General features: G+C 38.5%; 1 protein-coding gene across 2 annotated transcripts; it reads right to left on the bottom strand.

Annotated features, from left to right (window-relative positions):
- Positions 1-518: 518 nt before the first annotated feature.
- On the bottom strand, positions 519-11,933 carry thumpd3 (THUMP domain containing 3). Of its 2 annotated transcripts, none has more exons than XM_044349414.1 (10): positions 11,815-11,933; positions 10,823-11,088; positions 10,214-10,291; positions 9,701-10,120; positions 8,582-8,712; positions 5,841-5,910; positions 5,324-5,439; positions 5,123-5,227; positions 4,812-4,935; positions 519-949 (listed from the first exon to the last, which is right to left on the bottom strand). In XM_044349414.1, the coding sequence occupies exons 2-10, from the start codon at positions 11,063-11,065 to the stop codon at positions 752-754; spliced, it is 1,485 nt and encodes a 494-aa protein (XP_044205349.1). In that variant the 5' UTR covers positions 11,066-11,088; positions 11,815-11,933; the 3' UTR covers positions 519-751. The 2 variants fall into 2 exon arrangements, with proteins under 2 accessions (XP_044205349.1, XP_044205350.1); XM_044349415.1 differs by having other exon boundaries at positions 10,823-11,156.
- Positions 11,934-19,606: the final 7,673 nt, after the last annotated feature.

The raw sequence follows: 19,606 nt of genomic DNA on the forward strand, positions 1-19,606 counted from the left end.
TAATGTTTAGCTTTCTCCAAATTCTTACCAGTTGTTCGTTCCTGCAAGACCCCAATTACATCAAATTCAACACTGCACAAATCAACAGTCTTTTCCTAGTTTGGGAACAACTTAGAGGGATGTAGGAAGGCTGAAGGAGGTGTACTTTTAGCATGCAAATGTTCACGTACGCGACACTCCATTAGTGTCATTCTGAGTCACACACAAACTCCCGCTTCCTTTTTGGACTTAATCTCAGCTGAAATTACCCACATATGTCTCCACCTGTTGTATGGTCAGTTCGGCACGTCAGAAATGGAGAAGTGAAGGAGCTGTCCCGGGAGGGAAAGCCTGAAGCTCAAATCTATGAGGCTTTCCCCTCATTTCCTTCCCAGCATGTCAAAAATAAAATATTCCTCCAAATTTATGAAACATTTTTCAGTTTTTGTTCACTCAGGGTTAATCTCTGTATAGTAAATAGGTCACTTACAAATCAACTTGGCCACTGTAGTGTATTAAATGATTAATATTTACATCAATTGACTTTTTTTGTTTCAACCTTTATTAGTCACAACAAATGGCAATGTGCAGTTTCTGTAAAGTGGATACAGTAGATGGAAATAGCTTTTCAACCGAATGAGAAATACAAAAAATATACACTAAAACTGCTTGGCACACTTGACCAGAGAACCTGAATTGAAAAGAAAAGTTAAATCAGCAATGAGAATATAAATAACGTTAATTCTACGAGAACTTAAACACCGGATGTGAATTAAGAGAGCTCCTCGTCATCTTTCTTATCCCCCTTCTCATGTGTGTGAACTGTTCCTCGTGATTCATAGACGTCTTCAGGAGTTTGACCAAACACGGCTCCGGTCCGCTTGAGGAGGTAGACTCCAGCATGTAAACCCCCGACATTGACCCAAACAGTGTGCATCTTCCTCCACAGTCCGCCCATTCTCGATAGAGCCTGGAGATAACATAAATCTTGTGAGGGCAAACTAACAAATGAGACATTTGTTTTCTGTGGAACAAGATGTTTGCTTAGACAAATACAGCTGTTAAGAGTCTTTTCCATGATGCTGTGTCTAAACTGAGTTAAACCTGCCTCTCTCAGGCTATGGAGGGATTATTTAGAGATTATTTCAGGATAAATTGGCTTAAATTGGAACAAGATTTTTAACCGAAGGACCACATTAGGTTGTATAAATGTGATGGAGTTGTATAAACATAAAAACCACTGGCATTTATAAATGATGAAACCACCAATACTTCGTTTGTAGAGTACAACATAGCAAAACTTTGAGAATGTCATTATGGTGGGGTGTTAAAGAAAATTACATATACACTCACCGAGCGCTTTATTGGGAACACCTGTGCAATCTAATGCAATCAACATAGCAAAACTTTGAGAATGTCATTATGGTGGGGTGTTAAAGAAAATTACATACACACTCACCGAGTGCTTTATTGGGAACACCTGTGCAATCTAATGCAATCCAATAAAACAGCTCTGCCGTAAATTCTCCTTTTATGAAGCTTATATATTTTCAATTTTTGTTGACACTGTCATAAAGTGATAATTCTACATAAGGTTTATTATTAAGGTTGTAGTGGGTACATATTAGAACACTTACAATGTGAGAGATGTGACAGGAGTGCTGTGATGAGGCTGTTAATCTGATAGAATATCAGGACACTGTATATATCGTTCAACAGTGTAAACACCAATGTAAATCAGAGAGCAAGATACAATAAGTTAAACTTCAGGTAACCATAGCAACAATACCAAGTCTCAGTGGTGAACCTGGTTAATCAATGCTTAAACTGACTACAATCAAGCCTTTTTAATTTTATGTTTTTGCTAATTTGCTGTCTTGAACACAACCATCCCTTTTCTTTGCAAAGTGGTCATAATCTCAGTATGACGTTGACACATATCAACCTCTGATGACAAATGTCAGTGCTCCAAGAAAGCAGCTATTTTTTTTAAATTCACCTCTGGGTTTTATACATGCCGGCTACTGTGCCTTGACTTCTTTTTCTGTTTGTATGATGCCTTTGGTGTACGCTATGGGTGTCAAATGATGCAACGCCTTACGATACGGCCAGTGTGTTGCACTTTAGAGTTCAGGGTATTTGCAGAGAGCAAGTTCAGTTCACAGAATCACTAAGAAATGTGACTTCTGTTCACTCTCCTCTGGAATGTGGGCTTAGATAGCCATTTATGTCTATTGTGCTTATAGTTACAGTATGGATGTTACACATTTTGGCTACCACTATCTATTTCACGTCTATGTAGACTGTGGTGGTTTCTAGCTCTTTTGATGAAGTTTTGTCACTGCAATAAAATTTAATTTAATCCTTTTAACAGAAATATTGAGAAACATTAAGCAAAATCCTGAAAGCAGTTTTGTTTTCAAACAGAATGGATTATTGCAGATAGACAGGTTAGCAAGAAGTGACTGAGTAGTCCGCCAGTTGGTGAGGCTTATGAGAAGGCTACTGCTGGATAACAACTTCAAAACAGAGACAACTTTATTCAAATGTATTATTTTTAGAAATGACTTCCATAGCAACAGGTTGCATATTTGTATACACAGTGCAATGTTTAGTTTAATCTTTGCATGACTCCAGCTCAAGCTTGTGAGGTGATGTGTGGAAATAGAACAGCAGAACCATTGATTATAAAAGGGTGGAGATAATTCAAATCAGTCTAGCTGTTCCCAATACTGTGTATTGTTTTACTAGGAACATGTGTCTGCTCCATGCAAATGGCAAAGCATCAGAGGGCACACAGTGTGCAGTTGGCACCCAGTCCCATCAGCAGTTAATGATAATTACAACAGTGACTTATTAAGACATTATTATCACTTTTGTCTTGCTGTGTGGTTCACATGCCTGTTTACTTTTGCAGGTGATCGTTAGCTCACACCTGAGGGTGTTCCCAGGTTAATTAAATCCTGGCTGCAGCACAGCTCCCTCTCTCTCTGCCACCCTGCCCCGTGGCTGCTGCAGCTCTCTCTCCCTTTCCCCTTCAGGTGTCCATTTGCCTTTGTTTTGCACCTTACAACACACACACATATATCTTATATTCATGCACACCCTATACCACTGACGCTATTGATATCCACACCCCATGCTTTATCTTCAGTTTTTTGAATTTGGTTCAATTTGGTTTAATTTGGATTCAATAAATTATCTTTTGTTGAAAGTTACATGACATGTCTCCTATTTCTTTGTGGCCAAAGAGCCAGGTTATAACAAACAGATCCCTGACGAGCCCCCAGCCATGGGGCAAAGCAGCAGAGAGTGTGTGAGCTGTGGTGCAGCCAGGACTTAATCAACCTCACACAGCAAGACAAAGATGACACCAGGGGTCATCACAAAACACATATTTTGTACTGTAATGCTTATTATTATTAGTATTATGTCATCATCATTATTATAGGTAAAAAGGTTGCATATACTTTTACCTTATTCATCACTAATTTAAAGTAGCACCTGTCAGGCATACTATGTGACCTAAATTGAAAACTCCCACAATGCAATTGTTAACCCAGCTGGTGCATGTTGATAAAACTGTCTGAACGGGGAGCGTGTTTATCAAAAATGATGCAGCCTTAAAGTGGAGTTCAAAAGGAGCAAAAATCTAATATAAATCTTTTGTTTATGTGTCATCGTCAGAAAGGGACGAAAATGTGCAAGTGATAACGGTAGAAGCTTGTAAGATTTAGGTCAACTTGACGTGTGTTAACCTGCCACAGAGCCAGTCATGAGACAGCTGTCAACCTACTTCTCACTTTTGGAAGAGACACCCGTCTGCCGTGTAGTTCATAAACAGCTAGAATTACATCGAATAATTACCAGATAAAAATCAAGTTTCATTCTCACCTCTCTGATTGTCCACAGGCACAATCCCTCTCTCCCTAACTTTGTATTTCTTTGTCTCTCTCTCTCTCCATCTCTCTTTTCAACAAGTCAATTAAATGATGTTTAAATAGTGATAGAATTGAAATTTCCCTTCCTGATGGCCAGCCTGCGTCCAACCTTGGTCGGGAGGAAGGGTGGCTGACAGGCGTTGACCCGTACAGATAGACTCCACTGTAGGTTTGACACGCATCATTGTCACTCTGAATGGATATAAGTGTTTTGCCTGTGTGTTTGTTGCTGCACTTACTTACACCTATCTGTGTTGCCTGCCATAGCTTCAGGGGTTCATTGTTGGTCATAATCCCATTGGTTTACTGGTGTTAGTTTTGTGATGAATAAAGCTAGTGAGAAAGACACTTGTTTTATTCATAAGGTCGCCTTCAGACTGAAATCAGCCCTGCATGAAAAAATGCAGCCCTCTCATTCATTGGAATGGTGACAGTCTAATGCAGACAATGCAATGCGATGTCATCCAATAACGTGCTGCATTGGTAAAATCACATAGATGTGAGCGCACATTCCTGGTGGTTTACTTTGTAACTGATTTGGCATCAAATTCACAGATCTATTACTTTAACTGGACTTCCTGCATCGTAATTTCATGTCACTCTGGTACATGTAGCAACACAAACCAACCAACAGAGCCCCCTGCACTGTTTTAACGCAGGACTGTTTTCGGTCGGAATCCCTCCTGATAAAGTCTGCCAGCAAGTGTTTATCTGGCTAAACATTTGGATGAGGCAAACAGCAGCTGCCATGAATCATTACCAGGAAGACAGTGGCAGGAAATGATTAACACTGTGATTTTTTTGAAAGCTCTCATGTAACTATCTTATTTCCGGAGAACTTTCAGTAATATCTTAGTTGAAAATCCTGTATCTGCATGAGAACAACGGTACCTTGGCAAAGCACTTCTTGTCCTGTGTCAACAGCACAGCCTTTCCTGAGCCTGGTCTGCACACACGGGCCATTTCTCTCAGACATGAGGGGTAAAGGTCCCAGTTCTTCTTCTTTGAGCCCATTCTTCAAGAAAACAAAAGATGAAATCTTGTGTATGTTCTTTATGCTAATACATTTGCAACCAACACTGTGGTTCAGGTGGACTCAACTCTGGCTGGGCCTTTACAATATTATAAACAAAAATTAACAACTTATTTAGTATGACCTATAGGTAGCATTTAAGAACTCATGTACACCACTGTTATGGTACCTCTTCCCAAAGGGCATGTCGGTGATGATAATGTCAACAGAGCTGGTCTTTATGGGTAAATTGCACAGATCCCACCGCACAGTGTCAATGGGCAATCCAGATACACTGTTTAAAGACATAAAAAACATTATGGTGATCATCATTTACACATACATGTATTCCAACAAACTTCTATTAAGATGTTGGGCTGTTCACTCTCACCTGCCCATGTCTGCCCTCCTTTTCTGGATGTGACGTGTATTATTGACTGTGCGGTTAACTGCCATGTCATTGTTGTCACCGGCAATGTAGAATGAACTGGGAAATTCTATGGCGCCCTGATGAAGAAAACGATAGCAGAATTAGTAGTCTGTGGTTTTGTTATTGTGTAAAGTTCCTGTGATCTGTTAAACCTCAGATTCAAACCATCTGTCAACTAAGGAAATCTATTTTCTAATAACATTAAGAAAAGTCCAGATGTGACCAACAGCTCAATCCAAGTAAAACAGGTTTGTGATAAGTAAGCTTACATTTTCCATCTCTGATGATTGAAAACAACATAAATAAGCAAAGTTCTCTGTAAACTCACAAAGTCTCTGATCTTTTGAAACTTGCTCCATGGGTGAAGTCTGTACTTCACCCATGGAGGCCAATTTGATTACACCAAATATATTTTGAACAAATCATGACCAAAATGAACAGACAGATAGCGAGTCTGGGTGCAGAAGTTATGTCTTACCTCCAATGGTATAGTTCCAGTTCCGCACATTGGATCAAGTATTATATCTGATGCCTGAGGTTTACACAGCCTGTCAACAGACAATAAGGTATGGATATAAATGGTAAATGAAATAACATATCTAGAAGGGTTAAATCAAGTCAGCTGGATTCTGAAAAGGCCTTTTCATTTATTCAACAGCACTTTTCAACTTTAGTAGGACAAAGCACATTACAATTTTGCCTTTTCCTCACCCATTAACACACACAGATGGTGCGGGAGCTGCCATTCAACACTCTTGCCTGGCCATCAGGAGAAATCTGGGGTTTAGTATATTGTTCATGAGGAACTGCTCTACCTCTGATCACAAGACCTTGTAAACCAGGGTAAAAAACTGCCTGCACCCATACTGCATATTTAATGCAGGAGTTAGTGAGAAATGATCACAACATTATCAACACACCAAACCTATTGCACAGAGTCCAGCACCAGCAGAAACAGTACTGACCTGCCAGAATGATGAACATAGTGCTTATAAACACAAAGTGGTGAAACTACTTAATGAAACTGCCCTATGCCCTGCAATTAACATTACACCAATCTGCACTTCTCCTCCCTCAACACCATTATCTCTATTTGTATGATACATTAGTAACTTCAAATACTGTGTGTCAGTCAATTGCCAATTTATACTGCAACAAGTAGACTCTCTAAATGTGAAATACTTGAATTTTATCCAAGTCATATTTATGTCACTTTTAGCACTGCATCACATTGTTTTGATTTGTATTTGTTCTCACAGCTTTTATTGTACTTGTTAAGAATGCACATAATGATTTTTTGTGTAATTGTCAGATAAGTTCATTGATGCAGAATGTGAAATTATACAAATTTATTTTTGGGCATATACTGACTGAAATTTTCTGGAAATCTCTAACTGTGGCAACAACTGATCACAGCACTATGCAGTTTACTACAGTTGCTACTGCTATTGAAATGATGTTTTCAACTTGGGATAATATTGCATTTGTGTAAGTGCAATATTATCCCAATGGATGCATTGGGATAATATTGTGTCTCAATGGACTATTAAAATAATTACTCAGGCTAATTGCTTCTGCTGTACAAACCATAAACCGGTGTCTTGTCACAACCACTTCTGAAACTACTGAGGGCTTTAAAAGCGGTCAGTGATAATTATAATACACCACAAGCCTCAGTTCTGGACTGACTGCTACTCTGTATGCTTCATGCAAACATCTGGCTTGCACTATCACTGATATGTTGATCAATTATATACCCTGTTAAATTAAACAACCACCTTAAAAAACTCTGGATGTTGCAAAGTTAATAGCACCTCAGTACATTAGATTGTAATAATGGTGTACGCAGCAGTTATATTTGAGTCTATGTGGTTTGTTACTTGTTGTCTTTTGTTACTGTTATTTGAGTCTGTGTGTGAATTGAGAATTGATCTCAACAGGGAAGAGTTTGTCTTGGCTAGGGCAATGATATTGGATATGTTTCTACTTGTTAAGGGCAAGCAGGCCTACCTCAGTGTCAGCTTTTCAATGGAAGTGTTTTTGTCAAGCCCGAGAAACAACTTAGAGAAATCTCCCACATGGGGTGCAGCAAAAAACCGCAGCAGCTGTGCAGGAAGAAGTTGAACCAAAATCAACTTCTGCCAAAACGCAATCCAACACGGTGGTAAATCACTTATGCTGGCAATCAAACCAAAGATGCTAATGGGAAGAAGAACCTTGTTTACTATGTAGCACAGCTGTATAACGCTGCCATGAGGGAGTACAAGACATTACTAGGAAGAGGGGTGGACATTTCTCTTCGTTTGATAACGTTAAAAGTAAAGTTAGGCCATGCTGTTGACTTTCCGACTCATTAAAAAAAATCAAGCGATCTAGAGCATGAAAGAGAAAGGCGGAGAACAGCGGTGGTCGAGCAAGCTACAGAGTGAATGAAGAGAAGGAGCAGTGGCGCGAGAAGAAACCGGTGACTCAGAGAAAATCAAACATTATTTTCTGATCATTTCATGGTGTTAATGTTCTAAAGAACTATTAAACACGCCCATACCTCCACACAGCCCTGCGGGAACGTACCGCATTGTCAAATTTGGTGTGAATGCAGGTTTAGGCAACTTTACTTTGCGTAGGTGCAAAGAAAAACAGTTCTCTCGAAGATTACGATTAGATAAGCAAACTTCATATTCCTGAGAATTTAATCCTTGTCTGTCAGCACCCTTTTCTCATTTTGATGTGTGTTTATTGTGTAACTGAGAGTAAGCAACTGTTCATCTCTGAGGTGAAAGTCTGTGGTTACGCATTGGCAGAATTTTTGTCACCAACTCTTTCTCTGTAACTTTGTACAAAACATGACATGAGTGTCAATAGGAGAGTGGTTCAAAAGTGGAAATATTGGGTTTTTTTTCCTTAAACTTTGTCATGTCAAAACTATAACCTTGACTTTCTGAACCAAAATCATCCAGCCAATTAGAATTATGGAATTAAAATGAAATTTATTTCAATACTCTGATTGTAAATTAAATGTTAAATTCAGGGTCTCAAATATACGCTTGTAAAGGACCTGATACACTCAAAAACTGACACGGCCTCACCGTCTCTGACATTAGCAAATGACAAAATGTATGTCCCATGGACCCTCATTGCTACAAAGACACTCAAAGAATAGTTTGAGCCTGATAGTGTAAGGTAATCGAGATCACATGGTGTAACTGTTGGAAGAGTTACCTGAGCATGCCATAGCACAAGGTAGGCCGAAGAGTGGTGGGTCCAAAGTGACTGATGTTTCTCTTGTGAAGACTCTCTTCAGTGAGTGCAATGCCGATCACCACCTCCTCATTGTGTATATTTAGTAAGACCTACAGTACAGGAACATACAGTACATGATTAAATATAACATTATCTATAGAGCTGACATAAAATAAACTGCCAACTATTTTTTAATTTGGATAAATTGTTTTTAGTTTTTTTTTAATGCAAAAATCATCAGGTTACAGATTCTCTAATGTGAGGATTTGCCTCTTTTGTTTGTTACCTTTAATAGTAAATTACATATTTCTGTGTTTTAGACTCTTGGTCAAGAAAAACAAGCAATTTGAAGATGTCACGATAAGTTCTAAAACATTGTGATGGGCATCTTTTCACTATTTTCTGACATTTAATAGAGTAAACAAAGGACTAATTGAGAAATCAATGAGCACATTGCTTGTTAATGGAAATTACTGTTAGTTGCAACTTTGATCTTATAGTCTCATATCTTCAGTAAACTGAAACTTACAAACACATATAGAGCAATTAACTAAATATTTATTCATGCATCAAAATATGCATTTGAATATCAGCTAAACAAGAATTATTATTAACACTATATTTAGTCTATGAACTAAATGAGTTTGCTTCAGACAAAAGCATCTGCTAAATGAATGTAATGTAACGACAAAATACATTTTAATAGTCAAATTACACACAACTGGCAACTGCTACCAAGCAGTAAAATACTGAGCAAACTCTACAGAATGAAGAAAGGCCACAGATCATTATCACTGTGTGAAAACCTTGTATATTATTTTAAAAACTGTTACCACACCTAACCTCCAATCTGTGATACAATGCTGGAGCCAAATGTGGCATTTTTCAACTTGTCACATGGCATGACAATCTTATCTACATGGGAAGTGTTAAGTAACGGAGCTGTTATTGTTTCTTTTGTTACTGCTTAAATGAAACATTGGCTCATACTGTTTATGCATGAACTGTGTCTGAACAGTCAGAGTTTTGGCTAGTACAATGGTATTCGCTGCTAGTATAATGGTATAGTGTCAGCCCAGTCTGAACAAGCATGCATACCTCTATGTCAAACTTTGTCATGTCCGCCTTCCACTGGAAGAATTCTTGTACGGCCCCACCAAAGTCTCTGGCTGCCTCATTAGAGGAAAAGCTGTGTTTGTCACCAGCCCTGTTGCACGTCACACGAAACTTGATTACTTTGGCCTTGGGTGCTGTGTCCTCTGAGTCCTGCATGCTAGCCTCCATGTCAGGTGTGGTCTCCGCCTTTGTCTGGCCTTCACCAGCCTCAGGTAGTTCTTGTTCTTCGGTGTCAGCCACAGTTGCGTCAATGGTCTCACTGTTAGGCTTTACTTTGGTGACATTTCCTCCTCTCCGGTGGACTTTTCTCTTTTTAAGGGTGCCATTTAATTTCCAGACCTCTAGGGCATTAGTCCAGGGGAGTTTGGAGGCAAGCTCCTGCAGCTCTGCCAATGTCTCCTCCTGTATGAAACACAGTGTTTGTGACCCTGACAATAATGCATACTGTATGTGCTTAACATCAGTTACAACAGAATACAGCTGATTGTAATTTACCTTTGATTCTTTGAACTGGTAATGATCATATTCCTCAACCACAACAAACAGGTTGTCCACAGACCTCAGAAGATGGACCTGCAGAGGGGAATTCAATGACCAGGGAGAAAGACAGACAGATTAGAGTTGTTCACAACTCTGGTTTCTAGTAGAATATAATACAAATGAATATTTTTTGGTTTCTTCAGTCCCCTATGACAGTAAACTGAATATCTTTGGGTTGTGGACTGTTGGTCAGGACAAAGCAACATTTGAGGGTGTCATCTTGGGCTTTGGGAAACAGTGATAGACATTTTTGACATTTTATAGACCAAACAACTGATTGCTTAATTGAGAAAATAATTGACAGATGAATCGATAATGAAAATAATTCTTAGTTGTGGCCCTAAGTCTAAGATTTTAGATGCTTTAGAAGATTTTTCTGCATGCACACTTTTTTTTACCAGGTAAAATCAAACTGGGGGTTCCAGTATATCACCACTGGTCTCCATATAAACAGTATTGTACATATAAATTACTATTATTTAGCATCAAATCAAATTTTCCTCTGTCTATAACACAATTTAGCATTTAGAAACGCTCTCGCATTTGCTCTTGGTCTCATCTTACCTGGAAAAGCTTGTCAGTAGTTATTGGAAAGTATATACGACCGCGATCTTTGCTGATTCGCACGTCAACCCCAATCTTCTCCTTGACCTCCTCTGCAGCAGTGTGTTCAAACCCTGTGGGTACGGTTGCCCCTATGGTGACAGTGATGATGGCTCCACCGGTGGCATCAGTCTCAGTGGAGGTAGAGTCGGACAGCTTGGTCTCAGGGTCCTGCTCTGCAGCCCCATCTTCCTGGGAGGACATGTCTGCAGGCTGCTTGCCCTTCACTAGACACAAGAGGTGTAACTGAGTAATATGTGTGTGACAGCTGGTGCCAGTGAGTCACATGTAACATCTGAAGAGAGACAATTGATAAGAGAGCATTAAACTAGGGCTGGGCAATATATCGATATTGTAATATGAGACTAGATATTGTCATAGATTTTAGATATCGTGACATGGCATAAGTGTTGTCTTTTCCTGGTTTTAAAGGCTGCATTACAGTATGGTGATTTTTTGAAATTACCAGACTGTTATAAGCTGTACTTAGTCATTATAGCCATATTCCTGACGATTATTTATCAAAACATGTGTAAATATTTTGTGAAAGCGCCAACAGTCATCCCTACAACATTGTCGCAACATCGAGATTGAAGTATTTGGTCAAATATAGCGTGATATTTTGCCCATATCGCCCAACCCTAATTGAAACTGACAATACTGCACTTTGTTAATGACTAGAATAGAGAAATTTGCAAGGGAACAATATATATCAAAGGACAGTTTCCATGCTGTGACGAGTTAGTACGAAACACTGTTCGTTTAAACACTGTAAATAAAGATGTCACGCTAATGCTGGAGGGGTTAGCATCAACGTGGGTTAAGTTAGCTGGCTAACGTTAGCTTTCAGAGGCTAAAAAGTTGTTACGAACAAATGACAAGGAGGCCACTGTTATTTATTTTATCTGAAACTCTTGCTACATCATGGAAGTGTGTTCATGTAATAAGCCCACCGGTTGAACTGTCGAAGCTGAAGACAATCTTGTGGAGGTTAGCAGCACTAAACTTGATAACCAGAATCTGACCAAACTGTCAAACACGAGGCGACGATTGTTTCCGCTTAGCAGCGACAACACGAGGACTTCCAGCCGGAGTCCTTCAGAATAAAACCATTATCTACACAAATCTAAACTGACCACAAATCAGAGTCAGAGGTTCTTAATCCTCACACAGAAACACTTAAAACTCTGTTTGTTTAAGGATTGAAACAACGTCCTCAAAGTCTGCAATACACGGTCAATGATTTGGATGATAAAGTGTCCACTGAACAATTTATTTGTTTATTAAGGTAGTTAAAATGAATTTATATCTTTGATTTTAAATATAGAGTACTGTGCAAAAACTTTAGGCACTGAAAGTAAAGTGAGGATGCTTTCAAAAGTATTTATCAATTAAGTACAGTAAACAGTAGACACCACAATCATATTTGGTGTGACCACAAACGGCTCCAGTTCTCCTCAATGTACTTGCACACAGTTTTTCAAGGTTCTTGGCAGGTAGATTGTTCCTGCATCTTGGAGAAGTTGTCACAGTTCTTCTGTGGATTTATGCATCTCAGTTGCTTCTGTCTCTTCTTGTAATCCCAGACTGACTCCATGATGTTGAGACCAGGGATCTGTGGAGGACATACCATCTGTTGCAGGACTCCTTGTTCTTCTTGTTGCTTAAAATAATCATACATGACTCTGGCTGTATGTTTTGGGTCTTTGTTATCCTGCAGAATAAATTTGTGACCAGTCAGGAGGTGCCTACCTGATGGTATCACATTATGTGTCAGAATTCAAACATCTAAAGTGCCTAAAACTCTTGCACAGTCACCCATACACAATACTAATACTGGCCAGCTGCAACCACAGACTCACACCTGACATCTGATGAACTTGGTTGCTTATTCCTATTCACACAATTAGACACATGTTAACATGAGGATGGAAACAATTTTTTTTTACCCTCAAATGGAATTACCTCTAGAAGGAACCTGAACTATGCTGATTATCTGTGACTATGACTTTCTTTCTTTCAAACTATGTCTTTCACTGTACTACTGGAAAATAGAGTTGGTCAAATGACAGAGAATAAAATGAACATTAAGTTTTTACTCACCATTTTCAAAATAATAATTCTCAGAGACTCTTCCACTGGAAAGCACGTTTGACATATTAATAAAGTGTACACTATATGGCTGAATTTGAGGGTCATCTGTTTTTGTTTCTCTTGAAATAGTAGACAACAGCTTAAATGTTGTCTATTGATAAAGTACAGGCCAACAAGAGAAGCCTGACAAATACAAATTATATAAAGTGAAACAATAGATGCAGTCTACCATGTGGAGCCTCTGTAATTAAGAAAAGATTACATTTTATTGTTTTTTACATTGTTTCCTGACACCAGTGGCCCATGTATATGTGACAGATCAGAGGATATAGGGTTTAAATAGCCTACTAAATCACATTACTACAACTGTTTTAAATCTGAAAGGATTTATTTTATTCTGAAAGCCAAACACCAAAACAGGAAATTGTTGCTAACTGGACTCATCTCCATTATAGATGGGTTTTCATTCATTTTCATCGGCTATTACTTCCGGGTACAGCTTTACCATAAGCAATCGACAGAGGGCACCATAATATAATTTTTGCCGCAGAGTGGAGGAATAGTAAACAAAACCATTTAGCCAATATGTAAACAACAAACCACAGAGAGGCAGAATAAAGGAGATAGTGCATGGAAAGAGAGAGGCACACTGAGGGGGTAAGGGGGTGGGTAAGAATGGAGAAATAATGGAGGATCAGCATCTCCTTTTCCTTACATTTCTGTCTGTAATTTCTGGGTATACGTTGTTATTCACATTTAACCAATGGTTGTAATTAATTGTGTGGACATTGGGTTCACAGAGATATCCCCACTTTTTTGCCTAATAACATTTTTTCTGATGTTTATGTTCAATTACATGAATGAACTTAAGTATGCTTTTATCAAAAATAACATCAATAAGGTGAAACTCCAGTTCAGTTAAACCCATATCATACTAGTCGCTCATAGTAACAATACAAAGCTGGATTTAGGCTTTTTTAGTGGGTACAATATCAGTATAGCCAAAAATAAGAACCTCTCCCTCAGCTAGTACCTTTAAAGTCAACCTTTATCTCCTTTTGTCATTTAACATTTTCGATAAATCAAGGTTATCCAAAGAGTAACTGTCTTCTCCTCTGGATCACATTTCCTTGTGTGATAATTGTACCTCTGTTCAGTGGAAGAAACGGCTTAAACTTCATGTGGATGCTAAAAATAATTCTCTATCTATCAACAAACACCAGAAATAAAAAGCAGCTCTTTTTTATTATTATTATTATTATTATTATTATTATTATTATTATTATTATTATTATTACTATTATTATTATTATTATTATTATTATTACCAGTTTTCTTACTCACTGTGGTTAAGTTTATTGGTATATTACCTAATCCCAATTACAAGACAGTGCAGTACTTTGTAGTACTTCCCTTGAAAGGAAAATAAATTACCCATACCATAGGTTGCATCTCCACACTATATACAGTATGTTTATTGAAAATGTTTTGTTGTTTTTGTTGTTTTTTGTTTTAAGCCAGCTTCATTCTTTCCAACTGATTAGTAAGTATGAAGTCTGAGAGACGAGTGGGAGTGTGTTGATTTCAGGGAACAAAAAGTCCTGCACAACAGATGGCTACTGTTGCACAGTCTGTGCACAGAGTACAGTCAGACAATCCAAAATGGCCAGTTTAACAATTTTATAAACACATTAGCTGAGGAAACTTTTTGCGTAATGCATGGAATAGATTTATTCCCTCTGAATAAGCAAAGGGTAGCTGACGATGAAAGGAAACTCAGATTTGAAAAACTACTGCAGCTCAAGGTTTGTTGCTTTGACAGAAGAGCAAACAGACACAACCACATTGCTGTTTGACCTCTGTGTATTCAGGCGTTATCCATACAACACAGAGAGATGCTTCTGTCTTAAAATGTTAATCAGCCTCAGCTGCAATAACATGCAATGTGGAGACAAAACAAGCATGCAAGCATAAGGGAATATCCTCAAAGCAGTCAGGTATGTTAAACTGTGTGAGACTTTACAGTGGGATTTTCTCCCAGTGTTGAGCCCTCGGTGGGATTATTCTCTCTCTCTCTGTGGTATTACTTGTTGGAATAAAAGTGACAGTTACAGAGATATGAGCCTTCTTCTTAGGGAAGATAATACATGGCATAGCAAAGAGCCTGCTCTTTCTCAGCATGAGTGCTCAATGATTGATTGATGACAGTGTAAATCAGCATCAAGGAAGTATTGCAGATTAGAATAGAGATGGTCAGTGGTTTGTAGTTGACTGTCTTACAAAAGACAGAGGTCAGCGCCTCAGTAGCCTTTAACTAACCAGGTGAAAAAAAGTCATAACCTGAAACCAGCTTCAAGAGCAGTCTATATTTGCCCAGAGATATGTGCATATGTGAACCATAAAAAACATTTAGCGTAGCACCATTTTATGATGCTGAAAATACATGCAGCTGACAGACGGTTGACATCAGCAAGGCAAATGATTTCTTGATAACACTATATGCATTGTGTCCAGAACACAAAGATCACAGCCAGTGTTGGAGTCTCCCCCATTGCACATTTGCTCTAATCCGCCACCATGAACAATTAAGTCTTTTAGAGGTTATGCAGAAATCTCACTTATAATGTTGTAAACTTTAAGAATGATAGAGTTATGACTGCAAATGACATGAAATTAAATAGGATGCATGCAATATTTTGCTGATCTGTAAAGTGCAGCTCAAAACAGTAACATCACACTATAACTACTTACTTTAAATGAGCAGTGCTGCCAGTTTGACAATCTTATAGATTCAAAATGGCACAACCTATACTTTTTTTCACCATTTATCAGACACTTTGACATCCACATCAGCCCTCTACTGAAACATCATGGATTACAGGGGTTGTGACATCACATGCTACCTATTTGAAGATTCCTCTGAGACTCACAGGGCATAGATCTTTTAAATTAAAGGTGTTTCAATTATGGGTGATATGAGAATTCACACATGTTCATACAAAGCTCCCTCTGGATGGAGGTGAAAGAAAATATTAGGAAAAAGTTCATCTGCTGTCTTTTCTCCCTCAGGTCAGGTTATCAGTGTGACACCTGAGTTGTGCACCTTCACATGAATCATCATACAGTGTGACATATTCTCTAGACTTTTTCCAAATTAGGAGTAAAAATATACTATTGATATTAATATAATGAATGATGGGCTTTCTGTGTTTATGTATTTATGTGATGTAAATAATCTGAAGTATTAGTAATTTTAAAAACATAGCAAAAAATGTAGCCAAAACCATTACACCCCTGGTTCGGTTAACACTTTGTTGCAAGTTATCCTCACAATTTCTGTCACTCTTGACCTTCAAACTACATGATACTGTAAATTTTAAAGAAAAAAACATCTTCAAAAACTGAAGAAACAATTACATTTCTTGGTGGGTCATTTTGAAAAAGATTATTTGAAAAACTATTCCAGTATTGTACAGATAAGTTTTTCTGTGCAAGATATTGGTATTCTCTAAGAGATTTTTAACTACAAAACAATTCACCTCAACACTTTTTTATATAATTATCTATCACATCATTCAGGCCCAGACTGTATCCTACTGTGGCATTATTATTATTATTATGCTGTGAATGGAGACTAGAGCAGTTCCCACTCTTGTTCTTTAGAAAGGAACAGCAAAAGGATCTTACAATGGATCTTTGTGCCTTAAAAAAAGTGAAGTCATAGGTTCCCAGGCCTCCCCTCTGAGATTCCTGATGAGAGAGGTAGGCGTGAGTCACACTGAAGGGATTGTGGGAGGGATGAAGGCATTACAGAAAGGTGGCCTCTGCTGACTTTGCTGTGGTAAACACAAACAAAAGCAGAATTCACCCTGCTGTCACTCTAGCCCTCCAGCAGGCCTCTCAGTACTCTGTCAAAGCTGGCGTGTCACAAGTGAAGTGTATACTCCTCAGACATGTAGTTGACACATAAGGCCTGGCGAACAACTTAGAATCACCACCAGAACTGCAAAGATGCAAAAGACGGCGCGATACAGTGAGACACAGGAAGACACTCTCGCCTCTCTTGGTCTCTCTCTCATGTCCAGTCAGACTCACTGAACACCACAGACATAGATATAAACACACACACTGCTAGGGGCCATTTAAAGTTCCTCAGGGGCTTTTACTCCTGCAAAGGGTTGTGCATGCTGTGTTCAGCAACCAGAAAATATATTTTGACATCTCAAGACCAGCAAAGAATTTGAACTTGATTTCTTAGGTCATGACTGCAGGAGGGCATTGTTAGAGTATATTCCTGCATTTATGGTGAATGGATATTCTTTGGGTGGGAGAGGGAGGTCTTTCTTGTCTCTGTATTTGTTCAATTAGAGTCTTTTGGGTGACTAGCTAATCGTTCCACCTCATTTGTGCACGTTAATATCTTCATATTACATTGTGTTTTCAGTTGGCGTTACTTGCTGCAGACAAGCATGAGGCTCTGGCTTAACAATGTGCTTTTGACTGACATGCACTTGTAGCCACATGAAAGTGATTTTGTTAGTTATCTCCTCAAAGCAATTCATGTCCATGCCATATAAAACATAGAATGATATGTTGGTTGAATCAACTGAATTATAATTTGAAACAACTTCAAAATCTTTTGGGTAGAACTTTCTAATAAAACAGAGTAGTTGTGTGCACATCCACAAAACCTCATTGGGATAAGTGCTGGGATAGCTGCACACTAAATCAAACCTACCTTTAATTTTATTTGTGATGTTTCAATCAACTACAGGTCTTCCTCAGGCACAACTTTCTAATAAAGCACCCTGTATAAAGTTGTGGCTTCATTTATTCTTAATTAATAAATGACTGATGTATTTTATGCTTTATAGATTTTATTCCATTCATACAAACAACAACAAATCCCTTTGGCTGGTGTTTGTCCTTTCTATTTGATAAAAAATCAGTTATATATGTTGGTAATCCAATGTTCATTGGTTTATCACTTTCTCATATTCTCATATATCACTTTCTCTCATCAAGTCTGCAGTAGATGTATAAATGTTCATTAAAGTCATTCGTAAAGGATTTTTCCAACACCCCATAAAGTCTGTGTAATTAGTTGTAATAAGTTGTTAATAAAAGAATTTTGGACCAGTGGCACATTTTCAGAAGATGAGCTGAATGATTCCAGTGTTGAAGTCTTCCTGATGAACTGAAGAGCTGTTTAAAAAGACGAAGCGTCATGTTCGGGGAGGAATAAGCACCAGTCAAAGAGATTTTTCACAATCTGGTAACCAATCTGTTTTTCTCATTAAAACCTTACAACCTTTTTAAAAAACATTAGTATTTGACTAATAAACTATAAATAAAGCTATTAGTTACAACTTATAAATGAAAGATTTTTTGTTTACATTTTTCATAAAAATGCGGCAGAATGTAGATCTAAAGTCTAACAAAAAAAGCCCTCCTACCTGTCAGCTTGAAATATACATTGGAGCCTGTGTGGTGCAGACAGAAATTAAATGCAGAGGCCTTCTACAGAGTGGCAGTTTGCAGGCTTGTGCTACCTCATTGTGAGTCAACAGCCTTCCTTAACTGAGAATAGCTGACATGACAGACAAGAAACCGAGTCCCCTGGACTGTTAAAAACGCACTGAAGCACCTAGATGACAGTATCTGTCAGGAACACACTCAGTCCCTGTCACTACAATGCTTTGAAAAGCTGCTTCACTTCATGAATTCAGATACTCTATTTTCCATGTACACTAAATTCTGTGGACAGTTTAATCAACTTTGAGAGGTTTTGTATTCCTTCCCTTTATCATGCATGTTTGCTGACCTACATGCATGATGAGATGTTTTTCTCACCTCACTTTCACCCAATCTTGCCTGTAGGTGTTTCATTTCCTTTCTGTGCTCATACAAAGCTGAAGACGTAGCTGTCTCTGATGTCACTCTTGCTGTCACACTCATCTCAAGTTGTCAGCAGCAGATCTGCCAGCAGAGAAGAAGAGGTGGAGTAAACAATGGAACACACACACACACACACACACACACACACACACACACACACACACACACACACACCTGTTTGCAACAAAGGAGGGTGTTGCACAGGGGCAATTTGCCCTTTTAAAGATAATGGCTTGTGTATCAAAGCATCAGTGGCTGGTGTGTCATGTCTGAGCCGTTCAACCACCAGGCTTCTTATTTCACAAATTGTGGTGTGTGACAGAGCAGCATGTCAGAGATTATCCCTCACAAACCTCTGCTGAGATGTGCCACATCCCCAAAACAGTAGCCATGGTGAAAGTGATGCAGAGATAAAAGTGTGAGGTTCCCATGGTGATGAAGTCAAAAGAGAGGTGAAATTTTCACTTAGGGCTATTTTTACCTCTGGAAAAATGTATATGATTATATTAAAAATGTGAGCAGCATGCCAACAGGTAGTAATATTTGATTATGATGATGATAAGTGTGTGTGTGTGTGTGTGTGTGTGTGTGTGTGTGTGAATTGTGTAAATTGTGCAACAGAAAAGGTGGCAACAATAAATCTAAATAGCATAAATTGTGTGTGTGTGTGTGTGTGTGTGTGTGTGTGTGTGTGTGTGTGTGTGTGTGTGTATGAGGGCGGGGGAGGTTGACAATATGAGGAGGCTCACGTGA

This window comes from Thunnus albacares, chromosome 4 (assembly GCF_914725855.1).
Source record: "Thunnus albacares chromosome 4, fThuAlb1.1, whole genome shotgun sequence".
Lineage (NCBI taxonomy): Eukaryota > Metazoa > Chordata > Actinopteri > Scombriformes > Scombridae > Thunnus > Thunnus albacares.

Bases quoted from the DNA above. Each gene is read 5' to 3' on its own strand.
- thumpd3 (XM_044349414.1), bottom strand. From the start codon at position 11,065: ATGTCCTCCCAGGAAGATGGGGCTGCAGAGCAGGACCCTGAGACCAAG. The intron at 5,911-8,581 runs GTAACTCTTCCA...GTCTGTTGACAG, and splicing joins TTGTGCTATGGCATGCTCAG to GCTGTGTAAACCTCAGGCAT. The intron at 4,936-5,122 runs GTACCATAACAG...GTTTTCTTGAAG, and splicing joins GACATGCCCTTTGGGAAGAG to AATGGGCTCAAAGAAGAAGA.